The following is a 25,972-nucleotide window of genomic DNA, read 5'->3' as shown; positions in this document are numbered from 1 at the left end:
TTGAAGGGGGTTGGGACCAAATTCAGGGTCACTGAGATCCGATCCCACCCCTTCCATTGATAAGTGGACACCGGTCCCCTTAGGCGTCAGAAAAAGTCCAGAGGCGATGGTGGGGCTCGAACCCATGACCGCGGGATCTACTAGCCGAGAGTCTGACGCCTTAACCACTCGGCTACCGTGGCCCCGCTGAAACATCATTTACAAAACATGGTAAACATTATTAATTTAACGTAATTATTGATTAATTATTAAGTATTGAAGTAGTGTGAGATCTGACAATCTATTTATATAAAATAAATAAAATTAAATATTTAAAAAAATATGAATTGTCTATTAATCATAATCATAAGTTATTTTGGTAAAAACAGTGGAAAAAATGAGAGGAGAAAAGTTGCCGAATTGTTTATTTTCTGATAATATTTACACGAGAGCATTATTCTTTTATAACAAAAACCATCTTATACATATATATAAAATACAAAAGAATTTTTTTTTTCATCGCTTTGTGTACCGTATATACATTTTATAGTATTATCTGAATATATCGTACTGCACATCTAAAAAAATTAACATTAAAAATTGCCAATAAATTTTCCTATCTCGTGCATGTTAAAACTACTTGGAAATTTCAGTCTTCCTTGTCATCAAGGGCCCTCAACCTTTGGAGGAGAGGAGGGTGTGAGTGATGCCAGCTAGAATAAAGCCAATCAAAGACAGGAAAGCTCAAGTTGTCCTTATGAAGCTTGATCAGCCCTTGCCTCAGGTACTTTGTCTTCCCCAATTGCTTAGCAAAGTTGTCTGCTTGAAACTCAAACTTGCGACTTAATATAGTCAAAAAGAATGTCATTATCTGAAATAAAATTTTTGTTAATACACAAATGTAATAATAATATAAAATAAAAATAGTTTAAATAAAGAGGCCACACTTACACTATTATAGGGGGCAAAAACAAACTGGAGTACGATGATTAATCCAATTATAATAGGCTGTTCATGTTGGAAGCCGAAAGCTTTGTAAAGCTGTGGGTACTTAAACAATATTCCAAAAGCGAAAAATTGTAAAAACAAATTCACCTGAAACACAAATTTACAAAATGGTGGAATGAAAGTTTTTGCACACAAACAAATGTATACATTTTTAACAGTAGTAATACATGAAACATGATGTTGTAATCTGCATGGTAATGGACTAGTAGCCTGATTTTTATAATCATCCTGGTCTGTTGTTCTTGTTGACCTGTCTTTCAGAGGCATTTCAATATTTTGCCAACTATTATAATCATGGATAAGACTTGCAGACCAGCTTGTTTGGATATGATTAAGCAATAAGCTCATCACCTTGGTTTTAACTTTTTATAACCTTATAATTTGTACAATTATGAAGAGATGAACCATAAAAGGTTGGCAATTTTTTTTCTTTTTATTCAACTTTCTTTTATCTAGATCACCCTCAAGTTTATGTTTCTTTGATTTGTCCCCACAACTCATGTTCCTATCATCTCGCAAATTATTATATTATAAAAAAAATAAAAGACAACAAAAAAATTGATGTACATACACATATAGTAGGTTATCAATAATTTAATTAAAATAAAAGTGTTGTTATAAAAATTACTATCATAAATTAAATAATTCATATGTACCTGCATGATAAGGATGTTTTTGGTGACATGGTTAAATTTCCAGTGGCCAAGCTCATGTGCAAGAATCGCTAATATTTCATTATTGTCACAGCCTTTATCACCATTTTTTTCTGACTTCAATAACGTGTCAAACAGTACAATCCGTTTGTTTTTAAAAAAACCGTAAAAATATGCATTGCTGTGGACAGACCTTTTAGATCCTGAAGAAGAGAAAAATTAAAATGTGACATAAAGTTGTGTTTTCATTATGCTTACATAAGTAAATTAGACTTAAACAATAAATTATTTATGGTACTGGTTACTTAACAGATAAATATTTATGGTAATAGAAAAAAATTAAGAATATCTGATTACCTTCAACTAAATAAAGTTTATACAATGGGAATTTAACTTTGGCTGCCAATTCCTCAATCTTTTCCTTTAGCTCTCCTTCAGGGAGAGGTGTGTACTTGTCAAAAAGCGGTGCTATAAAATCAGGGTAAATTGACATGAGGAAGAACAGTGTCACCATTGCAAAAAGCCAGAGATACAGGAAAAAATATTCCCCGCCAGCTTTTACGATGTAGATCGCAATGCATGTCAGAGGGACGACCAGTACAGTAAGCACTGTGTAAGACAATATTTTATCCTTAATAAAAAATGGGACAGTCTGAAAATAAAAGATTGGTAATATAAATGAATTTGATTTAAAATTAAAGGGGGGGAGACAAAATTTGCACCTGATTGTTAAACCCATGTTTTTGTTCGATGACAAACGTATCATAAATCTTGAGCGGAAGCGAGAAAAAGAAATTGATTGTATTCAAAAGTATAATGAACAGTGCGCTTGTCAATATTTCGTTTTCTTCAAATTCAAAGTTAGCCAGAATTGACTTGCTCTTTTCCCAAATGTGGTACAACATCATATACCACATAATTCCCTGGTAAAAAATAAAATAATAAAAATACTGTGAGACTAAAATATGTATATTCTCATATAACTTACAGTTCCAAGCATTGTGCCATAAATGCTTTTGATAATTGAAAATGAGCTTTTATCTAAAGAATAACTTCTTGATTTCTGAAAAATATTTTCATCCAGTACCTCTGCCAATTCATCAGGAATTTTTTCTGTCACTAAGTAAACTTTGTGCTGAAAATATAACAATATTTAAAACTGGCCGACTTATTTTCACAGTGAAACTTAAAACTATGACACTAATTGATATGATCAGATTAAATTGTTAATTGTAATATTGTCATGAAGAAATTGAATGTAATGAGAAGAAAAAAGGGACTCTCGTATTTTTACACAGTTAGAAAAACACTGGTCCAGCTCTTTCGTTATTGAATGTTTACAAGCCTGAAAAAAACCTAATTGTGTTTATTGGATAATCCTACAAACAAAAGAAGAGATGAAGTGGTGTTCATACATTCAACCTGTTCAAATGTTAGCTGTGACACTGAAATAACAGAAAGAACAAAAAAAAAGTTTAACATTTTGTAATGAATCAATAAATGACCACCTCAATAATTTATACTCTGTTTTCTGTGTACAACATGTTACAGATATTTTGAGATATTAATTATTCAGCAATCGTGAGATGCGGTCTGGTGTGATGTAGGTTTCAGAAAAACATTTTCTTTATCGTGCCAACGTTTCGATCTTTATTGAGATCATCTTCAGGGCTCAAAGTGTTTGTCTTCTGTGTAATTGTGCCATTCTTGCATGTCGTGTTGAGAGTGGTCACTAATCACCACACATTTTGAGAAATGTTGCGGTTTGTCTGGGTTATGAACTTATGAGCAAAATAAAGAGGTAAGGAGCTCCTACACGATATGGTAAACCTAGAGGTAAGCCAGAGGTTTTAGCTTCATAGGTCATGGCTTCATCCGAAATGATTGCAGAGGTCGATTTATTTTTGTTATTAATTTTAAAAAATAATTGAAACATTGTAAAACTTGGTGTCCTCTCACCCATGGGACCAGAAGCACAACTAAGTGCACCGTATTGTGTGCTTAAGTTGGAAATGAAAAAATGGATCGAGAAAGAAAAACTCGAACACTGGACAAACGCATCAGGTATAAGGCAATCTAAGAGATTTATAAATCTCTCAAAACAAAAGGTGAAAAATCTCCTCTCTCTCAACAGGCAGGGTTAAGGAAAATTATAGGCCTCTATACTGGCCAATGCCCTCTTAACTTTCATATGAAGAAGATGGGCAAAACAGAGGCAGAAACATGCTGATTGTCAGGAGGAACAAGAGGTATCAGCACGTGTCCTTTGTTAAACATTAGCGCGGTTAGGAACAGCCACAGTGGGACATTTCTCACACCAAAGGAGTCCCCAAAGAGGCACCATGGAAAATGCTTAATCTTATAAGAAAAAGTACACTTTCCAAGGTACAACTTTAATTTATGGGGGTTCCATAATAAATCTACTTAGGCCGCAGTGAAGAAAAGTATTGACATAAACACATGCCAAGTATGGGGATTTCAACGATATGAAGAAACAGAAAAATTTAACTGTTTTTTTTTTGTTTTGTTTTTTTCATGAAAGAAAGAGCTCAGCCTTCCAGACTCAACCCCAAACTGTATCTTGGATACAACAGATCTAGTATTTGTTTTTACTTTGAACCTTAATTTTTCATTCATACTTAAAGTATTTGGCTTTCCAGATTCTCGACTATCAAAAATAACTGCATTAGAGATTATTCACAAGCAAATGTTTTGAGTAGCTCAATCGAATAAATTAGCGAGCGAGCTAAATTGTCATTTTTTCTTAAAACGGGACAATGTCGATAGCTGGCCAGAATGGTTCATTATAATATTAGAACAAACTAAGTTAACCCGCGGAGAAGCAAGATATTGTTATATATTTGAACCCGTTATCCAACCTAGATGTTGCTCAAAGAAGTAACCACGCACTTAGATTATCTGACCTTTGCTGCTAAAACTAAGGAGTGAGCAAATGTATTTAAATGGTTCCATGGAGGGAGGTCGGAAGACAATGTTTGTTATGCAGCTCAAAAAATAAATAAAATAAATGGAAAAAAAGATGTTTTTCATTTTGTTGCTGAGTGCACTGTGTTGGCCAAGTTTCATCTTTTGTATCTGTGGCAGCGAATGTTCACTAGAGCTCGGCTGCTTTGCCTACTGGACTTGATAAAAAAAAATTGGTGTAAAGATTGGTTGTTGAAAAGAAATTGGTACACTCATCAATTCATTACGTGAGTATGGGAGTGTGGAATAAGCAGTCTATCATAATTACTAGCGAATGAATGAAATAATGAATTAATATTTGCTTTAAAAATACTACTCTCATAAAAACTGCTATATCTCCGCATGAAAGGATCCTTGAAATTCTAAACTGAATACTGAAACATATGTGGACCAATGAGCTCTCCGATACCAATGTAATTTTACTGGAAGTTGGCACATTCCAGTTTATGGGTACAGGTAACTGTGCAGGTAGACTGCAACGTACATGGCAGGCCTAAAGCTTGGCAATCCAATTAAAACATAAGCCTGACATAACCCTGGGTCTGTCTACCCTTGTCAGCTTTGTAATATAAAAAAAAATATATTAAAAAACGACACAAACATGTCTTCATACATTTAAATATATAACAAATATTTTAAAAACAAATTTGTTTTACACGGTGCTAGTCGAAAATATACCTGCCGCAGTGCCAAGAAGAGCTCCCAAGAGAACTCCAATAGTGATAATGCGAGAATAGAGACAAAAATCTGTTGTTCCTCCATAGCGAAGAGGAAAAAAAATCCAGTCGACCTGACTCGCTTAAACTTTTAAAATTTTGTTTATACTGTCTCGAGTCGGATTATTCATCCGTTTGAGCAATTTCAACAAAGCCCGCATACAAATTCGCTGTTAGGGAACCGCTGTTTACCTCACAACGAACTCATAACAAGAAACCGAATGGTTTGCCAAGTACTAACACGAACAATAAGTTACTGATTAGTTTTAACCATAACGTAGACGACCACGGACCGGTCTTAGCACCTGGGTGCTGTGGCTGCATGATAATGTTTCTAATACTGGAACTATGAATTTCATGTATCAACTATGTTTAATGTAAAGGATTTATTTATTGTTTAAGCGTAAAACGAAGAAAATTGAATTTTATACATTAATAAAGATTGTTAATACACAACGTCTTTAATAAATCTGAAGTTTCTTTTCAGACTATAAAAAAAAGACAAATTTAATTTAAATTATTCTTAAAATTTAAGCAGTAGTTGTCAAATGTCAAGTTTAATTTACATTTATTATTTGATCACAAATATTAAATCAATCCCTTGAGACATAGAAAGAATGCTTTCCAAATTATATTACAATTTATATAGAATTGATTTTCATAAAATTTAAGGGACAATTTTTGTTATGATTTTGAAAAAAAAATTCTTACAATTGTAGAATTTCAAGTTTAAAAAGGAACAGTCATTACATTTTTTAAATTCCTCCTATTTATTATTTTGCCATGTTGATACAAAAGTCATTGAAAAAAGTTTCATTTATTTAATCAGACATATGCAAAAAATACAATATACATTTTGCCACAAAACAATACAAATTTGTCCTTATGAAAAAAAGAATTTAAATTATACTTTTGCAATGAACTATACATTCATGAGGGAAAATTAGTTGAGAAAGTAAATTGCACAATTGCGAAAAATTAAACAAAAAATAATTATTAAAAACCTATTTAAAAAGTATAAAAAAAAGACAACAGTAAAAATCAATTATTTTGAATAGCTAGGAAATATGATCTAATGCATTATTTATTGAATACATCTAAGAACTAAATTTATCTAGTTGCGGAGAATTCTGAATTAACTATTTTCTGGAATCAGTTGATACTAGGACAAAGAAGATAATTATAAGGATTGTGAATTAGGAAGAACATGGAAGAAACCCTGATTATGGAGTGGAACTCAGAAATTTTATGAGAAATGGTGGAGAAATATGGTTTATTACAAAGGGAGCACAAATAAATCTTTTCTTTAATACATTCTTTATAATTAAGGTCTAAAAGGTCACCTCTAATTTTAATATTAAGTTAAAATTAATTAATTAAATTTTATTTGCTGCTATTATATACCAATTTATATGTATGTGTAGCAGTTCCTTATGTAATTTGTGATAATAAGATTGTTGTTGAAAGTTTTATAAAAAAAAAGAAAATCCTATCATTTCTGGATATAACACATAGTTACCCGAAGGACATCAAGTACTTTGGCGTCGTGTGATATATTTTATTAGCATGAACAAAAGGGCTTATTTCCAATTACCCTGAAGAATATGAAGCACTCTGGGGTAGAGCGAACAATGAATGTGCTTATTACTTAGTACAAACAGAAGGCCTCATCCCAAATTACCCCGAGCAAAATCAAGTATTCTTGGGAAATGTGAATGCTATCCAGACTACTGTTTTTGTGATAATTTATCCACAATTGTCACGACTCTGAGGTACAGAGAGGCTACCAATAGGATAAAGAAAATAGTCTGTTATTTCATATGACATCAAAACTTTGATACTTTTTAAAAGGATAGTTCCTACTCACAGTAAGATTTGTTAATCTTTGAGCATGAAAGTCTCAGTTTATAATAAAGATTTAAAAGTACTTGTTTATTAACAGATTTTAAGTAATTGGATGTGATGTTATTGATTGTGTTATAATCCATTACTGCTTTGAATAGCAAATTAATAGAAATGATAAATGATGGAGTGAGTGTGGTGTTCAATACTTTTTAAAAGGATAGTTCCTACTCACAGTAAGGTGAGCGTCTTGATGTAGAAACGTGAAAAGCAATTAAAAGAAAGTATGTAATGTATAAAAATCTATATTTATCTTATGTTGATAATATTGTTATTCGCATAATATTCTATAGGTTTTTATTAAAAATTACTTTTTACCTTAACTTGCTCTATTCCACAGACAGAAGCAACCAAAAATTATCATTTTAGTATGTAATATAGTTTGCTGGCCCCTAAAAATTCTACTTCTTTTAACGATCGTAGTTGTAATATCATTTAATTTTAAAAAGTATCAATCATTGTCTAAGAAACATTTATTTTTGCTCCTGTCATTTGTCAACTTCCGTTAAAAATTGTTTTAATGATACATCCAATTTCAATTTGCACATTTTCAGTTTCATTTAAATATTGACTGGTTGCTTTAAGTCGGATAATAGATATTCAATCAGCTTAAAAAAACCCACCAGAAAATAGAAAAAAGGATGACATGGAAATGAACAACCAAATGGACTTACCAAAGCCAAATTTATGGTATGTCAATTATCAAAAAAATCTTATGAAGTTTTTAAAAGAGAAATCTATTTATACAGAAATTTGAATAATTACGATAAACTTCTGTTGGATGTTAAAGATGCACAAACCTTACTTTAAAAGGATGAAAAAAATCACAAATAACGTTGATTTACATATATATTTGATAAAAGAAACAATAAATATATTTATAAAACATCCATTTACAACAATTTACTAGTTCTAGATTGACAACAACAACAATATTAACAAATGCCTTTGTAGATATAATTTAAACAAAATTAAGAAAATAAATTTCAGAAATCATTTCATCAGTTAGTGTGATGTTGTTATTCTAGGATTTGAGTAATCGAAAATTAATAAATTATGTTCGCTAGCATTTGAATTTGTATGATATGTTACTCTGATCAAGCCTTTGAAAATAAAAAGAGCTAAATGTAGAATCGAGGAAAATCTCTCTTTTCAACAGGCCAATATCTACTTTCTATACAATGTTTTATAAAAGACTAGTACTACATTTTTCCAGGCCAAAAATTGTTATCGTTAAAGACAAAATATTAGGCCCAAGGAATGTTCTACATCCTTAAAGATTTAGGATAATATCATGCTACATTTGAAAAGATGTACAAATATACTTTGACAACAACATTTAAAAATAATCCTCAAACACCACAAAGCGTAAAATATTCCAAGGCTCGTTTTTAAAAGTATTAAAAGCCTAACTTTGGCGCTCATATAATTTTAGGCACAATCAGCCCAGCCATCATATCGAAAGAATTACTATCAGGCTGCACCGTCAGTACTTCACCTTCACTGGTTTCGACAGTTAAGTACCCATAAGAATCTATCCCTTTGATTCTAACATTCTTTTTTGTTTTTTGAGGTAGATGGACACTCACTACTGCATCACTGAAATAAAATAATATATGTCACCAAACAATTGTTACTTACGAACAGTAATAGAGTAAAATAACAGATGTGCAAATAGATACATCTACATTTTAGTTGGTATAGTTAGTGTTTTAAAAAGTAATTTACTTTAAGGACTACACTATTTGTTAAAAAAATTAAATAAATTTAAAAAAAATTCAAATGTACCTGTGAAGCCAATAAGTGTAGTATTGGGGGAAAAATACTTCAATCCCATCAGTATTAATTGAGTCAATCAACTCTTCCAATTTATTAAAAACACAAGCAAAATAATGCTCAAACGTCAATCCTTTAATGTTTATCTTTTTGTCATTACTCATGTTCGATATCAAATCGTTAATACTCAGTGTCGGCTCTGTGTTTTGTAAGTTGACCCCGCAACCTGAAAGTGCCAAAAATAAAAGCAATAAAAAAAATTAATTAAAAAAGTAAAAGTCATACATACCAACATTGCAAATTGCTTTGGTGCTAGACAACATTGATGTAGCCATCACCCCGCCAATTTTGGTAGTTTTATTAGCATAAATGTCATTTGGCCATTTTAAATGGATATTTAGATCCTAAATTTCAATTTAGAACACTAAGTTTTTTATCAAAATGTAAATTTAACTACATACCTTTAAGTGAGGCAATTCACATATACTAGATACAATCGCAAGACTTGAAATATGTTGTAAAAGTGACAAATGTTTTCCCAAATTGGAATCCAAAGGTATATGCAATTGGATGGAAAACATAGCGCATCCTTTTGGACTCAACCAAGTGTTACCGCTTCTTCCTGATTTATATACAAATATAAGTTATGAAATCAATTAATTAAACTTAATTTTTATTTTTATTCAACCTTTCCCTTTTGTCTGGTACATAGGAATTGTCGTGAAGCCATGAACCATCTCAATGCCGTCTAAAAGATCCATAGATGAAGTCATAACTTCAGAGAATATTGCTAACCTTCCAAGAAAACTCGTTTTCAAATTCTAACACCAAAAAGAAATGTAAAGTTAGTAAAGAAATATGTTAATGACCTCATTGAAACTCACATCAAAATAATCAACAGTTGAAAAAGATTCAGGGCAGGAGTGGAGAAGAACTGGAAGCTGATTAGAAGTAGCTGGTCCAGGATTGATTCCCTTCCCACAAAACTTAATAGTTAAGTCATTATGTTTTAAAACACAATTCTCATCTAATTTATCATTGGCCTTTAATTTATTTAAGAATTGTTGTTTCACCTAAAGAAAAATATGTATTATTTATGACTCAACACACCTTAATTATAAATACCTCATGGTTTCCTAAGAAATAGCCATGTGTGTAATTTATGTTTTTCTGGTTTGATGAACACTTTAGGCCTAAATGATTTCCAAGGACGTCACTAAAAATTTCAATTCTTGCCTTATCACTTTTTTCCAAAGCCTGCCTCTTTTTGTCGTCCACTTCGTATTGTCCTGGGTCTATTTCTAAATGAACCTAAAGGTAAAAAATTATTCATACACAAACGTAAAACAATAATGATGGTAATTAAAGTGTGGTCTATTTCAATATTGACAACAAGCAAATGGTGTGAATAAACATTTATAGCATGCTTTATTAACATTAATTTTTTGTAAATTACCTAAAGTTTCTAGTAAAGAAATTATAAAATAGGTTTTATATATTTTCATCATGCAAAATGCTTTGTGTGTATGTGTGTAAATTACAAGTTGAGGAAGGTAAAGTACAAGAATCCTCTTTTATATGGAAATAAATTTAAAAAAATTTAACATTTCCTTCCTATACATATCAATAATAATGATGTACAATACAACAAAACCAGTTTTAAATCAACTCAAGAAAATCTTATGGATGATATCAAAAGTAAATTAAACTTGCAAATAGATTTTAATTAAAAAAATAAAAACAAAATGCTGGTAAATATATGATAAATTAGTACATTACTGCTTGATTGTACCATTTCCGAGTTGGTTTTTATATTTCCCTTTTTAAAGTTGATTTGATACATACTAAACATTACAGTTAAAACGATGTGACCATTATTGTGTCTATCATCCCTGATAATTTTACATAACAAGACAGTCCAATGAAACCAATCCACATTTAACAATCACTTTCAGCAGAATGATAATTTTAGAATATTATATTCTTTTAAATATTGTCTACAGATTTGATTAAGTGACACAACATAAAAAAGCAAATGAGAGCAAAAATTGTTAATTATTTTCCAATGACATTAGACATGTAAATTGTAAGTTCTGTTGTAATAATTGGTTAGTCCATAATTGAAAATGCAGATCTGACCTCAGTGTCCATTATTGCTCCTTGCTTCTTAATTTGACAAGAAATTCTTCATTTCAGTCTTCAGCCAAAGATAGGTTTACATTGGATGAATGCACATCTATCAAAAGATAGTTTATTGATTTAACTTGCACACACTTTTTTATATTAAAAAAGTATGCACCACAACAAGGCCATAATTGCCATATCACAATGAAGTTTTATTTATAATAAAGATTATCTAATAGGAATTTTTTATTGGCTAGAACATTTGTAACAAGGGTCCAAAAAATAAACAAAGATCTCTATAAAGTCTATTTTAGTACCGATGATTACTTTCTGGTAATTACGATAAATAGTGATGAACAAATTTGAAATAAAACTTAAAAAGGAATATTTATGCATATTCCTAATGCCCACAAGCAACAATACAAAGAATAAAAAATTGAAAAAGAAAAGAGTCATGATTTTTTAAAAGAAAAAATGCCATCAGGCATGACAATTGCTGGAATACAATGTAAACTTAAACTTTATAAAACTTATTCAATAGTTATTAAAAAGGATTAAAAATATAAGGTAATCTTTTAATAAAAAATATCAAATATGACAATGGCTATCTGTAAGTAGAATTAGACACACACACACTCATGCGCACGCACGCATGCACACTCACTCACTCACGCACGCGTGCGCACGCGCACACACACACACACACACACACAGCCCCTCCAAAGACATACATTGCCTTCTAAGAATTTTTTTTTAATAAGGGCCATGTTCTGCATGAGAGAATGGAGGCCTGATATGTGTGTCACACTTCAATTTTATTTCATGGTGACAATTTTGTGATTTAGAGTTCATGATTAGTACTGCAATGCCTGGTTAAAGGGTCCTCAACTTTAGGGTAGAGGGATCAGATTAGCCTGTTTTTGTAGGAGAGAGCTGAAGTGTGGGATCCTAAAAAACCACGCAGAAGAAAAGTTGTAGTTCACAGTGGATTGCCTTAAAATTGAGCAGAGTACCTATCCACCCTTGTTTTTCTGGCAGTTTGTACATAGTTTTTAAGAGATTAAATTCCTATTTGTTTAAATTAAAAAAAAAGGATTTGTTTTCAAACTTGTAAAAGAAAGAAAGGTATTTAATTTGTGTTATAATTATTTTCTTGTTGAATTAATAAATTTGTTTCAAAATTTTGATTCATTTTTATCATAAAAAAGCACCTGTTCTGTCTGTGTTTTTTTCTGTTTGTTCACTGTTTGCATGGGCCAATGGTTTATTATTAAGTTAACCCTTGTATGAGCTAATTATATATTGGTGTACTTTATTTGGAGAATTCCAAAATCCTAGTAGGGTGATTATTGTGTATACGGGAATGAATGTATTTATTTAACAAAGATCAAGAGGGTAAATGTGAAATTTACCAGTTGTCGATAGTCTCAGAGGATACTTTGATGGGTAGGATAGACAAGACAAACTCTCATGGCTAGTAGATGAACAACCCCTTTCTCCTAAATATTATTTTAAAAATATTCCCCAATATAGTCATTTGTTTGACAAATAAAATAAAAATAACACCTAGAACAATAGTATATTGAATGTGCAGGCTCATAACATAAAAAACACCAACATAGTATTAAAAATTTACTAATTGCATGCAGTTAGAAGAAATTAACCTTATTGCTTTTAATCCTCACACTATGATTATTCTATTAATCTAATCCATGCAGTTTACATAAACATCCCTACAATGTAGGAGTAGCTGGGCATGTACATACTTGGGAAAAAACAATTTTTGAAGTAGAGTTTACTAAAGAAACGAGAAGTAAGCTGGGAGTTTGCCACGTTTCTTCAGCACCGAGAATATCAACTTTAAGCAAGTGTACTTTCTCATGGCTATCAGTGATTTGAACAGATTCAGGAATTGCTCTCAGACTGGTAAAGGAAACAAAAAATAAGTATCTTTGAAAATAGTTTACACTGTTACCAATCATCACCTTGAGTGTTCATCGTGTGTGAACTGTGGCTTTCTCGGTGTTGGCTGATAACAGAAGACATGGTGCATTAAAGGGACGTGCTTCCATGTCTTATAGGAACATCTAACAAGCTCGTTTGGTCTCACTTCGGCAGTGGCAAACATTGGGAGTATCGAGCCAATAAAATCTGAGCAAAGACACAGCAAAGACCCAGAATATTCCAGGAGGTATTTCATAACATGAGATGTAAAATTAGAAGGGATATTTCCATGAATGACAACTAGACAGGCATGTTCTAATGACAAAACCCCTTCATCCGAAAAATTCACTATATAAATTGTATACCTAAAAAAAAGAAATATAATAGCGCAAGATAAGAAATTTATAAAAACACTCTCACCTGTCACGGATTAAACAGTTTTCTAAAGCTAATTTGACAGCCTCAGCTGAAGACGGACTGTCGGAAAGTATTATAATATTGGGAGGTTTGACCACCGTGCCATTCTCCTTTTCTTGAGTCTTTTTAGGTGTTGCAGGAAAAGATCGCAGTGAAGACATTGAAGTCGCAGTTGAATCTGCAGCTAACCTGTCATAAAAAAAATTGTATATCTAAAGTCTGATTTTTAAATAACTTGGCTTTAATAATAAAAAGTTTACTTTAGAAAGAATGTCTTACATAATACCGTCTTGTTCTCTGAATGAATATATATGATCATGCAGTCAAACATATTATTAACTTTAACTATAACATTTAATTTTGTTTACAATTATAAATTTATTTTGAATTGTATTAAATAATATGAATTTACATTTAAATACTTTTATTTATTTTTTGTAACAAAAAGGCAGATGAGGCGCCTGAGGCCTAGTCCCACTTCTGATGCTAAAAATGCATTAAAAACATGGTTAAAAGAAAGTGGCAGTGCCAGTGGGTCGGATTGGCATAGAAGCTATCATGTATCAAGAGCACTGTCAATAACATGACCCTTGGAGGATCTAACTCATATTACATGTACAGTATGTAGAGAAAGGTTGTTTGGGGGAGGGGGTCCCCCATTAATTGAAGGGTGGCACTCCTTGGCTTCATATAGAGTGTGTAAAATACCACCTAATTTGAGAATTGCCCTTGATCCCAGCAGCAAGTGTTGGATCCACTGTTCCCATTTTTCGAGGAAACAAGACTATTTTACTCTGTGCAGTACTTTATAGATGTCTCATCTTTTTTTTTCTTTTTTATTGATTATGTTTGTTGACTTGGGTGTGAGGTATGAGAGGGCTGTTGGCGGAGTAAATAGGAAGAATGTACTTAAGAATGAGTGAGAGTGTGAATGGGAGATTTATTACGTTATCTCAGTGCTGGATCGATAAAACTGAGGCCTGATCCCAGATTGCCAACACCCAGGGTGATTCTCAAGGCCTGCCAGTAATTTATTGCAAATTACAAAAGCTGGAATTGCCAGTACACTGCGAGAAGAAATAGGCTCAACTCTATCCACAGGTGTGTGCATGTACAAGCACGCACAGATTTGAGCTTTTACAAATTAGTATTTTATTTTTTTAAATTTATTACCTTCTAATAAACAGTTAAGAAAAATTCTAATGTGATATTAACAAATATATAATTTGTAATTTTACTCCGATTTTGCCGATTGATCTCTTTAAGTTAAAAACAAAATTCATAATTCAATCTCTTCTTATTTAAATTACAAAAATAAATAAATAAAAATAAAATAGAAGAATTTGTTTTAAATTGACATTGAGCCATAGCCAACTTGGGACTAAAAATAGTTGATGGTGCATGAATCTGCAAACTAAATCTACCAATGGCAATTAGTCATTTTGTCATGTTTTCCAAATTTGTAATTAAAAAATACATATATAGCATTTTGGGTTAGTGTTTTTTCTTAGATACAACATGACAGTCCTTGACAAAATTGGACATGCTTTTTTGAACATGGATCAATTCTAACATTCTAATGGCTATATATATCTTTGGTCAACTTTTTTCCAAATAATTTTACATGGTTTATATCCACAAATGAATATTATGTATGTATAACTAATGACCAGGAGACTGTGATGGTTAAAATTGTCATGCGTAAGAGGCCTTGTATTTGACACGTGATGGTTCTGTGTTCATCTTCATTACCATTGAAAAGTTGAATTTGAGAACACATCATCAGAAAAACCTAACTGTACGAGTTGGTTAAGTTTCCCTTTATTACAAAAATTACTTTACTTTTTTAAGATCACATGTTTGATTGAATAACTTTAAAAAAAAATAATAGATTCTTTTGTCTTATTCTTATTAAAAAAAAATAATAAAAAATAAAAAAAATTAAGTTAGATTTTTTAATTTAGATCAATGTGTTTAAGTTTAATTAGGACTGCTTAGGACCTCATAGAATACATGCATTTTCTTGGTCACCATAAAATCAAACACTGACATTTGTCAATTGTGAAAATATATCGCACTTTAAGCGTTGCCTCATTAATTGACAGTAATAAAATGAAGTTTCCTTGCATCACAGGAAGAACAGCTGCTCGATTTCCAAGTTTAGAAGGAAGAATAAAATAAACACAATTTATATTAAATTGTGAACAGACGAACTATTAAAATAGTGATTATTTTAGTCTCTATTTGTTAGTAAGAAGTAATTTATACTGATTAATTTGTCAGAAGAGGTTTTATGATAATAAAATTGAATACAGTTTTTTTAAAATTATGATTTTATAAGAGTGATTTATAGCAAGATTCCTGCTTATTCACTGAACCACATTTTCGCTATGACTGAAACATTTTGCATACCCTGCAGAACGTTTGGTTTATTTCATAAAAATTTTCATGTTCAGAAGGTATCTGGGATTTAATTTTCAATCACTATTGCTTAGTTAGTTTAATGATTTATTGAGCCACTGTCATAAATCTCAGCTGCAAAAAATTAATTTGAATTACATTTTTCTAAATTGCAAAAGCAACATCAAACTGCAGAAGATGAGTATTGTTTGATAATTAAATGCTTTAATTATAATAAAAAATTATTAAAACCTCTTTTACTTTTTACATCTTAAAATTATTTACAAATAATTTATTTAATTTAAAAGAATAAATTTAGTTTAAAATAAATAAAAATTATGCTAAAATTCAATTTTTGACCAGAATTTATAGATGAATTACCGAGTGGAACCTTGGGCTGTGGACATCTCAGTACTTGGATTTGAAACACTTAAAGTGGGACTTTCAACTGTACACGTATTCGATGTTATTGACGAACATTCACCATTTGAGATTTCCTCTTGAATAGATTGTTTTGGTGATAAACTTTTGCACTTTGGACTTCCTGGTACCAGTTTTACAGCCCTGTGTAAACATATTGTTTATAAAACAATTTTATTTTTTTTGGGGGGGGGTTTATGTAATGTTAAGACGTACCCAACTCCAGAGCCCGGGTGTCTTACAGAGATATCCTGATGCATGCTTTTAACTTGAGATATGGCATCGCAAAACGTGCAAAGCATAGAAATATGAGCTCTCCAGCGGCCCATAAAACTGTCTTTCAGTTCTTCCTTTGTCATAGCTTAAAACAATACCTTCTTATTATAAAGGTCAATGAATTAATCACTGTATGTGAATATATCAAAGTATAATCTGAAGTCATTAAATTAATACATTTTCTTTTTTATTTATTTTAACATAAAGATTATTGACTTACAGGTGTCAAGTTGTGCGTATGTCTCTGGGATACATTTAGTGTTTTCTATTTTGTAAGGTGTCCCTGTAGTTTTTACACCTGAAAATAATAAGCCCAGACATAAGATAAAATAACAACCAGCCAAAATTTTAAATGAATTTACTTTCTATTCTCATTATTTCGATTCCATTTTCAAGGGTGATGTTTTGCTGCATGAATACCAATGTGAGGTAAGCCAATTTGTCATCGTTCATTTCGAGCAAAATACATATCCTGTCGCCAACAAACCAAGCGATGGGATTACCGAGATCTTCAACCTAAAGAACCATTATGGGTATGTTGTGTCAATAAAAATGAAAAATCAAATAACAGACCTGTAAAACCTTTGAGGAATAGTTAAATTGGCAGGTGTTGTAATTCGCTTCGAGAAGCACTTGGATCTTGTCGTCAGATGGAAAATTGTGCCTGAACTCATTTAGTTGAATTGGTAAATGTGTCCTTCCAGGCAAAACTTCTACCCAACCTGATATGTCTAAAACTTGCTAGAAATTTTACAAAAAACACTGATGATCATTTGATAGCATTCTAGTTTACATTAATAAAATTCTAAAAAAATCAATTAAGGAATAACAAACTATAAAATAAAATCAATTAAGGAATAACAATATCCAAAAAAATGCCTGGATAACAAGCATCTCAATGAACAAATAATAATGATAAAGAACCTTTATCAAAATCTATGTTACATTAATATTATAACATTTATAAGGAATACTTAATTATTAAAATAAACAAACCAATAAAACTTCAAATTAATGGAGTAGTAACAATAACAATGATTGAAAAATTATTCCTCTATTATCAATTTTTGTGCAAAAAATATTGTGGTAAGGGCTGCAATGAACCTGTAATTTGATCATTACAGATCATCTTGCCCTTCAGACGTATTTCAACATTCACAGATATATTAAAAAAACACCCTGTCTGAATTGGGGAAAATTAATATTTCAAATGTGAACAATAAAATTGTTACACAGGGAATCGAAGATCCAGCCATCTATTTTAAATTCCTACAAGTGTGTTTCCAACTCCATCACTCTTGTCAAATTAGTCAAGTAAAGTCTTTTTCAAGGTACAAATATTTTTTTATAAATAAACAAACAGAAAATAACTTTGAAATGTAACTTCAGATTATGAACTTAATTAGGCTTAATTATTTATTTTGTACATTCAGAATTATATATTTTTTTGTGTGGCTGATATATTTTTCTGTCCTACTTCCTTTCAAACTGAATATGTACCAGGCGAAAAAGAAAGTTAAAAAAAGTTAAGTGATGTCTCTAACATTCATGCTGCTTCTTTTATTATTTTTATTAGTGCAAATTATATGGCCTATTTACATATATACAATATTGCATATTTGAGGCTTTATTTGTGTATATTATATGGCACTTTTATTTCATGTAAATTTAGGCTGTAGTTATAAGCAAGTATGATACATGTGGAATACTCCATATTCAACATGTTCAAGAAGTAAGCAGCAATGAGGAATGTGCGCACAAATTATTTATTTAAACATGACAATCGACTTACCATAGGATTGACAACATATTATTTTATCTACACTAAAAGAATTCAAGTGTGTTTCTTGAGCTATGAACCTATTTCTCATCAGAATCCAAACCCAACAAGAAGACACTATAAAATATTCACAATCTGACATTTTATAAACACAATCTTGAGATGTTTTAAAAGCAAAATTTATTGTTTTAAGAAAATTGATCTTGAATTGCATACTTATAATTTAGAAACTGTAACCTGTTACTTTATCTATCTACTGTACAACCTGTCCTATTCTTACTGTATTTGGCTGTCAGCATTTTACCATGACAGATCACTGAATATAGAAGTCTAATAAACAAAACCAGAGGGAATAGGAAGGTCAGGATGATCGGGACAATCAAGCTAGAGGAATCCCTTAAGTATCACGAAGTCAAAGTTGTTTTTTTAGTAATAATAATGTTTCCAATTAGTGACTTTCCATTAACAAAATCGACCAGCTTGTCTGTACATATGTAATGCATATATGTTGATGTGAAAGTAAGGAACGTGCTGAATAAATTACCTTTACCTTTGGATAGATAGAAACCATTCTTTTACTTGAAGCGTACAGCATCAAATCGGCAATCTGTCCATTCCTGTAATTCTGGCAGTAATCAGAGAGAACACTGGTTACGATTAATTTGCGTTGAACGCCTAAAGAAAAGCGATTCAGCCGAATGAAAAACATGATAACCATCGACATCAACATTGCTTGTTAAGATACTTGCCTCCGTTATACGACAAATAAGGTGGCAGCTCTTGATGGACGACGACAGTACCTTGCTTTCTGTGGACGGTACTAACTTTGTGCAGTATCGTGTTCAATCTCCTTGACTGCAGCCATGTTGCCGCAATGTAATACACTGTTAACATGCTAAATTTTAAAAAAAATATATACACACATTAGTACCTTGTCCTCAATTTATATATTTTCATTGATCAAATACAAAACACTGACTTGATTAAACTCTAAGACACCCCCTTTCAATTCCTCATTGGCTATTTATTTTTAAAATTGATTTAATAAATTACATCAAAGTTAAATATTAAAAATATGATAATTACAGGTTGATTGTGAGAATTAAACGACGTTGTTTATAATTTTAATGTTAAATATCCACACAAACTCATTTACATTACAACCCTTGAAATACAGAAGTTATTTTTATTATAGTTGTTATAATTTAAAATTAAAAGATTGTATTTAGGTTACAGCATATAAGCACTATACTGTAACCTCCACAAAATCTCATTGACATACTGTGGCTGGAGACTTATTTTTAAAAAAACCTTTACTCCAACTCTTGAAATAGACAATTTAGCAGTTTAAATTTAAAATTTTCATCCAGGAAATTGTTTAGTCGTATATTTTTTGTTTGATTTATTTTTTATTTTTCCTTTTATTGATCGGAATTGATTTGGCGGGTAAAGGGTGTCTCCAGGGAGATGGCTTTGACAACATCCGGGCTTTTTTCCACCAGCATATAGGTATGCGTCCAAAAAAAAGAGACAAGGATGGCGTTTAGAAGAAGAAATGTTGAAAAGGACCCTTTAGAGGACCTGGGAAGCGATTTGTCAGATATTTCAGATGTCAAACCAGAAGACTTGGATAAAATTCTCAAGGTAATAATAAACCAAAATTGCCCTGATGCAAAATTTATTTTTAATGAAATATATGCTAAAAAATTACCAAGGTAATATTTCTCTGTTAATATTTTATAATTTGAAAATACTACAAACATATTTGTGAAAAACATATAACATAAACAGTATACTTGCTATATGCCAACATAGAAACATTACATATATATTGACAATAACTAGCTAAAGCTAGATAATTTGTTTTATATGTTTAATATTTCTCTATTAATTTTGTTTTAAATTAATTGATGAAATATTTACAAAAAAACCATCCATAACAACACAATATGAATATAATATAATAACTCAGTAATTCTCATAATTTGAAATGCCTATTTTATGCCAATAATTTTAGGAAAAATCACCTAGGCTAACAATGAAGATGGTGAAATGCATGAACCTGTCTGATAGACTAAATCAGGGAGAATAGGCATTTAATTGCCTTTAAATTGATTGAATAGACATAGTACATACAATAAAATTAGCTAGCTAGATAATTTGATATGTATCTTTAATATTTTTCTGTTATTTTGTTTTTAATTAATTGAATTAATTATTGATGAAATATTTATGGAAAAAAAATTAAACCATTCATAAAAAGAAAAAAACGAAAGACAACAAAAACAAATTATAAATATAAAAGCCCTCGTATTTTGAAATGTATGTAGCATAAACATAATATACATATTATATGCCAGTAATTTTGAAAATTTTTCTAGTCCTAATAATGAAGATGGTAAATGCCAAAACGTGTCTGATAGACCAAACCAAGGATATAGACCAAAAATGATCGGTAACGACCAAATTCATCACCTTGCAGACCCCCTGGATTAATTGGACATTCATTCTGCTTCTTTGTTATTTTTAGTTCATTTTATATGGCATATTTAAGGATTTTTATTGCTTATAAATCTGGGACTACTTAAAATGTATAAATATGGATAATCCATTACTTGTATAAAAATATATTAGATATTTATATATTAAATTGTATTTATGAAGTTAAAAGTATTCCTGTAACTGTTTTTATAATAACTTTATAAATATAATAATTTTAATTCAGTAACCTTTTTTTCTATGCCTGTCAATAAATGCAAGCTTGTTATACCTTTTATAATACAATATGTATACAGTAAATTATTAATCTAATACTGTACAACGTTGCTGATGATGGGTATATATTGTCAAAATGACCAAGTAAATGTTAATAAATTATGTTTTTACTTTATTATTATTAAAAAAAAAAAAAATAGTTATTTTTGTAGTGCTAGCATATATTTATTATCATTCATTATAAACAATATAGACATTGAAAATATCTTAGAATGTATTTTTGTTGCAGAGTGCTGATGATTTGGATAATGAAATTTTTGCAGATAAAGTTAAGTCACCCAGGAACAGCTCTTCTGATGTGAGATCAAATTTTTCTGTTATATGTTATTTTATTGTATGGAACGGATCTTTTTTTTTATATTTAACATTCATTTAGGTTTTTTAATTATGTATTTACTTATTGTATTTAGTAAATTTAGTAGTTTGACACTGAGACTAAGAAATTGTGTGTCTGTAGATCTATGGAGGGCGATCGACAATTAAAGAAAATTGTAAGTTTTTAAAGTTTTTATTTTTAACTTGAATAATCTGCATTTAAAGTAATTTTAATATTGATTAGATGAACCTTCAAGTAACTATAATTTGAAAGAAGAAGAAATCCCTCCTAAACGAGGGTATAAAAGTCAAACTGAGTAAGTGAATTTGTGTTACTTGTGAAACCATGTAATTAACCCCTATTGTATTTAGATTTGATAAAGATGAAAGCACACTGCCATCGACAAATAAAAATCGTGGCTCTGGTGATTGGCTAGGGTTAAAGGATAATCAAGGTGAGCCATCAAGTACCAAAGAAAGCTCAAACCTGTTCAAAGAGCCACTTTTTGGTGAGAAGGAAACCCTCCCAAAAGAAAGGCTATTGGCAAGAAGCAAAACTTCTGACAGTCTGCTAAATGTGAAAAAAGAAGAATCAAAGACCCCAAAGCCTTCAAAACCTGCATCGGCAAGGAAAAGAGTGAATATTTTGGATAATCTGTTTGGCGACTCGCTTTTAAAAAATGAAACTAAAACTCCTGGAGTTAATTCAATCACAGGTTGATTTTTATTAATATTTCATTACTGTCAATAACTACAAAGAGTTCTTCCTCCCTTAGGGCTGGGCTTGTCACCAGAAACACATGAAACAAATGAAGATACCAACAAATACACACCTTCACTAACTTCTGCAAGGAAACTAGACAAAAGGAAAGACACTACACCACTAGGCTTGGGGTAATTTTTATAACATTTTATTTGTATTATATGACATTTCAATTTTTGCATTTCTAGCTTTGATACAGATATCGATTGGGTATTAGGCCCTAAATCTCCTGCCATTGTACCTACTGAAGAAAAAAAACATGAAGACAAACTAGCCCATTCAACCACATGTAGTTATTTATGTTGTAAATCGAGTCTATTTATATTTTAAGTGTAAATTTTTATAGTGCATGAGAATTTGGGACCAAAAGATTCATCTATTATTTCACCTGCTGTACTCCCTGATAATTCTATTAGGTTTAATGAGAGGGAAGTTTCTAAATCGCAAGTCATGACTAAAGGTAATATTAAGGTCAGAATATTAAGTTTATTTAAAAAAAAATTACGTTTGTTTTTAATTTAAAGGAAGAAGTGGTCTTTTAGAAGTCCCAGAATGGCTAGGAGGGATGCAGAAAGAAGAAGCACCACAAATGTCACTATCGGAGAAACAAAGTGACAATGATACAAAGCAAGGTACGATTTATTCAATGTACACATGATAAAGTGTATCTACTTCCAAAGGTTCTTTCAGAAATTCCTGAAGTGGATAATGTCATTAACCAGCTGGGAAATATTAAGGTCCAATTGGGCGCCGCTATGGCTAGGCACAACCAGAATTTGCAGAATTACATGCAGGTAATTTTTGTCATGGTAATGCACAGAATCATTCATAAAATTATGCCTTTTTTTTTTACAGGTTTTAGTAAATGAAGCACGTCGAATGTCTTGTGCTGAACAGCTAATTGGCCCTAACAGACCTCCAGTTTCAAAAGTGGCCAGCAATGATGAAGTTACAATGAAAGAAGATGTGGAAATGGAAGATAGCAAGAAACAGCTAGAAATTTCTCAAAAGAAAGACGATGGCTATTTAGAAACTATTCGTTTTCAGGAGGATAGAATTCATGACTTAGAGGTCAGCATATACAATTTTTCTTAAAAGTTTTGATATGTCAATTTCATTTATATTTAGGTTAAAATCGCAAGGATGGATAGCCAAATTGAACAATTAAATATGAAAATTGAAAGCAGTGAAACTTTAAAAAATTTGGAAATTGATAATTTGAAACAAGCCCATGAGTATGCCACTCGCAATTTTACAAATAAAAATAAATAAGAAAAGAATCTAATGAAATAATAATAATAATAACAGGTTAGAAGTTGAAAGCTTAATGAAACGTCTGGAAAGGGGTAAAACAACGTATGAAGAAATAATTAATGAACTAGAAGAAAAAATAATTAAGATGAAGGTAGGACATAATCTTTTAATAAATTCCCTATTACAATTTTAAAAAATATGCTTTTTGTAGAGTCGAGAAGATGAAATTGAAAAAATGAACAAAGAAAGGATTGAAACACTTCAAGCAGAACGCCTGGAGGAATTAGAAAAAATAAAAGAGTATCACAAAATGGCTTTGGAGCATACTTTATACTCAACACAACCAAATATGTAAGAAAAAATTGATTCATTATAAAACAGGAATAATAATTAATGCTTGAAGGCTACAGCTTAAAAAAAATCTTGATCATCCTGTGCCACCGGTCACATTTTGGTATTTCACAAACTATTATAGCCTTTAAGAAGTACAATACAAAATAAAACACACTGAATCACTGAAGATGGTGAAATACCTAAACATGTTTGTTAAATAGGCCGACCAGAATGATCAGGGATGATAAAAGTAAATACTCCAATTACATTAGTTTGGAAAATTGTGAAATTTGGTATAAAAATGTTCTCATAATGTAACTGAATCAATTGAAAATCTTTTTAGTTTTAATCTTACACTAAATCAGTTAATAAGATTCACAGCATAAAACTACATGCATATCTTTCAGTACGGGCATTCAATTTTCAAAGCAGTTGAGACCTGTGGATGACATTGAATTATCAGATCGTGAGGCAACACTTTTAGAAAAAGAGAAACAAGTTGAAAGTAAATTATTTATTTAACCTTTTCAATAAAAAAATTACAATGTATCCATTTTTTCTATTTTATTGTATGTTTTTATAGTTTTGAAAGCGGATCTGGCTTTCCAAAAGAAACAACTAGATGAAGCAATTGAAAGGGAAAAAGTTATGAGGGAAGAAAGAGAAAGGGAAATGCGACGAGTTCTGCTAGAAGTACAGTTTAAAGAAGAAATGAACAACAAAGATTTTGAACGAAGGAAGCAGCAGCTAGACACCCAAGAAAAACAAATTCAAGTACGTACTACTTAAATAATACAGTAATTGTATTATAATTAACTGAAAATTTGTGAATCTAGCAAATGAGGACAGAAGCATTGAAAGAACAAACAGAAATTGCAAAAGAGAAACTCACGCTTGCAGCCGAGAGGGCGAGAATGGACGCTGCATTAAAGATGGAGAGACCTAACGAAGATGGCCCTCTACTCCAACCACTTGACTTAATGAAGGTTAAAAAAATGTTATGTTTATGGATGAACAATGGTTAATTAAATTGTTTAATGAGCAGGCTAGGATGGAAATGGAAGCTGCTTTGGATGCAGTGAGGGAAGCAAGGGAGATGGCAGACGAAGAAAGAAGGCGGCATGTTGAAATGAGAAAAGTGGCTGAAGAAATTACTTGGGAACAAAAGAACAAGGATCAGCAGCTGGAAATGCGAGAGAGGCATATAAACACTGTCTTGAAAGTAAGATTAATATAAAACTAACTTTCCCTATACAATTTTAATGTTACAAGCTTAAAATAAATATAACTAACAAATTATGTTAGGATGCTGAAATGACGAAAGAAGAGGGAATTGACTCTCTCAGGAAAGCTGAAGCACTCAGGAAGGCAGTTGATGAAAAAGAAAAAGAACTACGAACAATAATAATTGAAATTGATACAAAAGAAAAGGGCCTAGCTAAAGTAAGTGTGTTAAATTTGGAATTTTTTTTTTTCAGAATGCCATTATAATGAATGATAATTAATCTTTAAGGAACGTTTGGAGATAGCAAAAGAAAGACTTGAACTTGAAAAGCAACAGTCCCTTCTAGAGGCATTTTTGCCTACACTTCATCCATCAGAGGAGCTTAAAGTCACACCTCTGAAAATTGATGATGGAAGGGTAAAAAATATTTTAAAAAATAAATAAGCATTGTAACAAATTTTAAATATATTTTCAATTTCAGGGCTATATTGACCCAAAAGAGCTTATAATGAGACTGAGGGCGGAGAAAGATTTGGGCTTTCTTCCTGGCCAAAAATTATGACATTGGCTATTTTTGAAATTCACTATGAGAATTTATTGTATTTGAATATCATATGTTCACTTTTATATGCATTTCTTAAGATTGTTAATAAAGTTTAAAAAGAAGGACAAATTTGTGTTCAAGTTTAATTGTAAGAATTTGAGTAAGAAGTAAAATTAATAAATAAACTTACTTATAGTGCTTGAAATTCAATAATAAAACATATTTTTCACACATTTTAATTTAAGTTTATTATTGTTTATTTTATCCAATCACACAAGCTTTCAAAGTTAAGGAAAAATCTAATCGAACCGAGGACTTATTCTTTACCCATTGTCTGATGGATCTACATTTTTGGCAATTTTGTAAGCTGCAAAAGGGTTCAA

At 31.0% G+C, this 25,972-nt stretch overlaps 3 protein-coding genes across 7 annotated transcripts; 1 reads left to right on the top strand and 2 right to left on the bottom strand.

Annotated features, from left to right (window-relative positions):
* Nucleotides 1-129: 129 nt before the first annotated feature.
* Nucleotides 130-25,826, top strand: LOC106662761 (trichohyalin-like). Of its 2 annotated transcripts, none has more exons than XM_014387049.2 (21): nt 130-210; nt 21,385-21,453; nt 21,613-21,646; nt 21,715-21,787; nt 21,843-22,186; nt 22,247-22,364; nt 22,422-22,522; nt 22,580-22,693; nt 22,758-22,865; nt 22,924-23,027; nt 23,089-23,304; nt 23,362-23,468; nt 23,542-23,638; nt 23,699-23,838; nt 24,228-24,325; nt 24,404-24,594; nt 24,657-24,806; nt 24,866-25,042; nt 25,126-25,263; nt 25,334-25,462; nt 25,527-25,826. In XM_014387049.2, exons 1-21 carry the CDS (start codon nt 208-210, stop codon nt 25,605-25,607), a joined length of 2,592 nt encoding a protein of 863 aa, XP_014242535.1. In that variant the 5' UTR covers nt 130-207; the 3' UTR covers nt 25,608-25,826. The 2 variants fall into 2 exon arrangements, with proteins under 2 accessions (XP_014242535.1, XP_014242534.1); XM_014387048.2 differs by lacking the exon at nt 130-210 and adding an exon at nt 19,669-20,024.
* LOC106662763 (CAAX prenyl protease 1 homolog) lies at nt 388-5,628 on the bottom strand. 3 transcript variants are annotated; one of them, XM_014387053.2, is made up of 9 exons: nt 5,304-5,389; nt 4,962-5,124; nt 2,629-2,775; nt 2,363-2,563; nt 1,998-2,292; nt 1,644-1,843; nt 931-1,074; nt 620-850; nt 388-557 (listed from the first exon to the last, which is right to left on the bottom strand). In XM_014387053.2, the coding sequence occupies exons 2-8, from the start codon at nt 5,061-5,063 to the stop codon at nt 629-631; spliced, it is 1,311 nt and encodes a 436-aa protein (XP_014242539.1). In that variant the 5' UTR covers nt 5,064-5,124; nt 5,304-5,389; the 3' UTR covers nt 388-557; nt 620-628. The 3 variants fall into 3 exon arrangements, with proteins under 3 accessions (XP_014242539.1, XP_014242538.1, XP_014242540.1); XM_014387052.2 differs by having other exon boundaries at nt 388-850; XM_014387054.2 differs by lacking the exon at nt 4,962-5,124 and having other exon boundaries at nt 388-850; nt 5,304-5,628.
* LOC106662760 (biotin--protein ligase) lies at nt 8,075-19,620 on the bottom strand. 2 transcript variants are annotated; one of them, XM_014387047.2, is made up of 18 exons: nt 19,360-19,620; nt 19,130-19,275; nt 18,931-19,055; nt 17,174-17,341; nt 16,963-17,116; nt 16,821-16,898; nt 16,541-16,685; nt 16,286-16,468; nt 13,508-13,693; nt 13,129-13,452; nt 12,910-13,066; nt 10,145-10,330; nt 9,904-10,092; nt 9,708-9,840; nt 9,481-9,641; nt 9,309-9,423; nt 9,032-9,245; nt 8,075-8,842 (listed from the first exon to the last, which is right to left on the bottom strand). In XM_014387047.2, exons 2-18 carry the CDS (start codon nt 19,272-19,274, stop codon nt 8,665-8,667), a joined length of 2,841 nt encoding a protein of 946 aa, XP_014242533.1. In that variant the 5' UTR covers nt 19,275; nt 19,360-19,620; the 3' UTR covers nt 8,075-8,664. The 2 variants fall into 2 exon arrangements, with proteins under 2 accessions (XP_014242533.1, XP_014242532.1); XM_014387046.2 differs by lacking the exon at nt 19,360-19,620 and having other exon boundaries at nt 18,925-19,055.
* Nucleotides 25,827-25,972: the final 146 nt, after the last annotated feature.

Source organism: Cimex lectularius, unplaced genomic scaffold (genome assembly GCF_000648675.2).
Source record: "Cimex lectularius strain Harlan isolate CLEC.00 unplaced genomic scaffold, Clec_2.1 scaffold73, whole genome shotgun sequence".
Taxonomy (NCBI): Eukaryota; Metazoa; Arthropoda; class Insecta; order Hemiptera; family Cimicidae; genus Cimex; species Cimex lectularius.
This window is presented reverse-complemented; position numbering and strand designations above follow the sequence as displayed.